This window comes from Saccopteryx bilineata, chromosome 4, assembly GCF_036850765.1.
Source record: "Saccopteryx bilineata isolate mSacBil1 chromosome 4, mSacBil1_pri_phased_curated, whole genome shotgun sequence".
Taxonomy (NCBI): domain Eukaryota; kingdom Metazoa; phylum Chordata; class Mammalia; order Chiroptera; family Emballonuridae; genus Saccopteryx; species Saccopteryx bilineata.
The window spans coordinates 158,005,702-158,009,451 of NC_089493.1; the positions used below are offsets into that span (position 1 = coordinate 158,005,702).

Genomic DNA, 3,750 nt, shown 5'->3' on the forward strand with positions numbered 1-3,750 from the left:
CTTTCCAGGCTCTGGAAACAGGGAAGGCCAGGAGTCACAGTGCTGCCCTTTCTCACCCACCAGCCTTCAGCACTGCCAGATGGGGTCAGGCCAGAAAGATCCCTGGAAGGGCAGAGGCCTGGATGGGCCAAGTGCAGACAAAGCACAGCCTCGTTTCCACACTTGCAGAGGGCCCAGCCAAGAGGAAGTCCCGAGACCGGGCAGGGTTGGGGATATGGGCTTCCCAGGGCCCACCAGCCTAAGCAGGAAGTTGGCCAGGGCTCTGCCTGTTAGCTAAGCAAACATCACCTTTCTCAGAACAGGGTGGGTGAAGCCCAGCCCTGGGGAGGGGTGAAGATAGAGTATATGAACCCACAGGGCCAGATTCTGGGAAGTGTGTCTTTGGTTCCAGGAGCATCCACTGAGCGCCAGCCTGCCATGAAGCTTACCACCGCCTTCCTGGTGCTCTGTGTGGCCTTGCTCAGCCAGTGCAGTGAGTGCCCTTGGCCTTGGCTTCCCACTCCTCGCCATGAGGCTCTGGCAGTGGCTCTGCCTGTACCCAATGCCATTCCAGCTGGTCCTCTGCATCTGTGTCACCAGGCTCTTTGGGCCAGTCCTGTGGGGTCCCCTGCCTGAGCCCTCAGGGCTCTCCATGCCCCTGCCTTCCCAGTTTCTCTTCTTCACCCACCAACTGCAGGCTCTCCCAGCCCTGGGCTGGTGTGAGCACTGGCCTGGTCTGGAAACATTGTCTCCTCTGTGTGTCATCCTCTAAGCTGTGGAGTCTAAGGTGTCCTTTCCTCTGGGAAGCCTGCCTGGGCCTCCACACAGAGCTCACCTCTCCTCCCTCCACCCTCATGCTGCCTCCTAGGACCTCTGTACAACCAGCTCCTTGCTGGACCACAGTTCTCTGCAGCTATTCAGTGAGGGGGTGGGTGGTCAAGGGTTCTAGCAGGTTCCAAGGGGCCCACCTCCTGGAGGAGAGGGGTCCTTGGCAGCTCTCCTGGGGACAACTCTCCTCTACTGTGTTTGTAGCTGAAGCCTTCTTTTTGCCCTGGAGGGCCATGACCGTAGCCACCCTCAAGCCTGCGGCCCCAACTGCAGTCACCCACAAGCCTGTGGCCCCGAATCCCATCGGCCTCAAGCTTGCGGCTCCAAATCCAGCTGCCCTCACCTCTGCTATGAAAGCCACAGCTGGGGCTATGCCCTCCCCTCCTCTCCTCAAGAGACTCAACCCCCTGAACCTCCTACTGGCCAGCCTGGGCATCCCTGTGGAGCACCTGGTGGAGGGCTCCAGGAAGTGTGTGACTGAGCTAGGCCCCGAGGCCATGGGGGCTGTGAAGGCGCTGCTGGTAAGGGAGCACTTGCAACCTCACAGTGTGCGCCGCCCTCCCCTGTTGGAAGCACCCCATCCACTCCTTTAAACCCCATGCCAGGGCCACCTCGTGTTCCACCCCTGGGAGAAGCTTGGTAGCCCTGAGTGGGAACCGTATCTGAATGACACAGGGTTGCGGAGGATCTGAGGGAGTAAGATCTGGGTGCACCTGTCAAGGGGACACCAACCATGCCTGTCCCAGCAGAGTAGGCGTCATGACCTGCCCAGAAACCTGGTCAGCATGAAGTGTGCTGGTCCCTGTAGTCCCTCGCTGTGCAGAGCCTCACCTGCTCTCAGGACAACACACTCAAACTGGGCTTCCTTTCCAGGGAGTCCTGACTTTCTTTGGCTGAGCAGCAGCTGGAGTATCCTTGCCTGGGGACAAGATGCTGCCACCTCCAGGCTGGGGACCTGCACCAGCCCCAGCGGTGCACCCTTTCCTCCTCTCAATAAACAGTTAAGAGCAGCTTTGGGCCGATGTCTTCTTGCTTCAATGCCAGCCTAACTCCTCCCCCGCTCTGTGTGTGTGTGTGTGTGTGTGTGTGTGTGCGCGCGCGCGCGCGCGCCACACAGAGAAAAAGAAAGAAAAGGAAAGAGAGAGAGAGAAGGGGGGCTATCAAATTAAATTGGATTTGAAAACTAATTTGGGAATTTCCCTCATTATGGTCTGTAGTTATTTATGAAACATGGGAATTTTCTAACCTTTAAAGATTGGTAAGAACTCTCCAAACAAAGCCATTTTTTTTGCTAATATTTGAAAGTATTTGTTTTCCTCCCTTAATCTCAATTTCCACTTTAGAAGGGTCAGGATTGAGGGCCACAGGAAGTCTACAGATGTTTGCTTTCCCCTGGTTTCAGTGAAATAACCTCATGGCTGTGATTCCTTCTGTTCTGCCAGAGGACTGATCCCCAGAGCTGGTGGGAGGTGCCCAGAACGGGAGCACTGATGTCCATCTTAAGGGGAACATCCCAGTAAATGCCTTTGTTGCTGATAAATTACAGCCCTCTTGTTTCCTGGGAAGAGCTCTCCCTGTCTTGTCTATCAACACACTGTGGACAAACTAAATTCATGTTCATCTATTTTATATTAAAACACAGGTCTGGACCTTTTTCGGGTACTATTTTGACAAGGATATTCAGGGATTTAATTTTTGGCCATTTTGACATATTCACAAGTCATACTAAAACAGGGAGGAGGCCACTGGATCCAGACTAAATGTGTTGCCTTGAGAGTCTCAAGGGTTCTGAATCTTTGTATAAAGCTCTGGTCTGGACAAAACTGAAGCAGTGTGAGACAAATCACTATGCCTCCCCATGGAGAAGCAGTAGGGACATGACCTGGCTGGCTGATTGCTCCCAACATCACACATCCAGGCTCTGGCAGGCTGTCTGGTAACAGTTCCTCGGTTAATGCAGTGGATTAAAATACTCAGCGGAATCACTGGAAGAACACCGTATGCTACAGGAATTGTCGAAACTGCTGGTGGGCTCGGGGCTTGACATCAAGTCCCATCCTGGGATGGCCCGGCATCTGCCTGAGGACTCTTCCCAGGAAAACCCTAGAGGGAAATCACAATCTTTACAAGAGGAGAAAGACCATGAATATGGTCTGAAGCCCAAGGCTACCTGCCATGGCTACCTTCCCACCTTCTGCAGTTTCCTGGGAAGAGACCAACCATAATCCTGGGAAGTGGAGATATGGGGGAAGAATGCTGATGGATACATGAATTTACCAAAACTTCCAAACTGCCCTTTTGCTGTTCTGCTTGTCTATCTGACCCCACCCTTACTGGACTATCACCCCTGAAACAGAAAAGTTCTAGGAAGCTGGTCAGCTACCCAGAGGAGAAGCATTCCAAGAAGCCAATATTATAAAACTACAGAAGGGAGCATACCAGAACTGCTGACACAACACACACTTGCTCAAAGCTCTCCCTTAACCCTATAAAAATTTTGCCTCAGAATCTGTTTGGGTGCACTTCTCCTAAAGGAGTGCCCCAGCAGGTCTTTCTCCTCTAATAAAGCCTACACTCCTGGTGTTCGAATGCCATCTCATTCTTACATCTGGTGCCAAAACCCGGGACAGGGTACTAACTGCCTGGACGATCCCTCTTTGCCGTCCAAGCTTACAACCAGGGAAGCAATGGGCAGTGGCAGCTCGTCCTGGGCTTACTCCTTGATTCTGTTTGGACGTGTAATTGTAGGTTGATTGGCCGGCAGTCTAACCCTGTCCTGAACCCCTGCTGGACCAGAAAGGTAAGGAGTTTCTCCATTCCTCTTCCCCAGTTGGCCTCTAAATTTCTCTCTAAAAACACCCCTTTCTGGTCGGATGGTTTTCTCTGACACGCCTCACATTTTGAGGGGTTTGACTTTCAGTCCAGTGGACTGCACGGAAGACT

At 53.0% G+C, this 3,750-nt stretch overlaps 1 protein-coding gene across 1 annotated transcript; it reads left to right on the forward strand.

Annotated features, from left to right (window-relative positions):
- The first annotated feature begins 376 nt into the window (after positions 1-376).
- Positions 377-1,816, forward strand: SCGB3A1 (secretoglobin family 3A member 1). Its single transcript, XM_066277049.1, has 3 exons — positions 377-472; positions 1,012-1,328; positions 1,681-1,816. The coding sequence occupies exons 1-3, from the start codon at positions 418-420 to the stop codon at positions 1,702-1,704; spliced, it is 396 nt and encodes a 131-aa protein (XP_066133146.1). The 5' UTR covers positions 377-417; the 3' UTR covers positions 1,705-1,816.
- The last annotated feature ends 1,934 nt before the right edge of the window (positions 1,817-3,750 follow it).

What these genes read in the sequence shown, in the direction of transcription:
- SCGB3A1 (XM_066277049.1), top strand. Translation starts at nt 418, where the DNA reads ATGAAGCTTACCACCGCCTTCCTGGTGCTCTGTGTGGCCTTGCTCAGC. An exon ending in GGCCTTGCTCAGCCAGTGCA is followed by an intron (nt 473 to 1,011) that starts GTGAGTGCCCTT and finishes CTGTGTTTGTAG; the next exon opens with CTGAAGCCTTCTTTTTGCCC. An exon ending in GGGCTGTGAAGGCGCTGCTG is followed by an intron (nt 1,329 to 1,680) that starts GTAAGGGAGCAC and finishes CTTCCTTTCCAG; the next exon opens with GGAGTCCTGACTTTCTTTGG.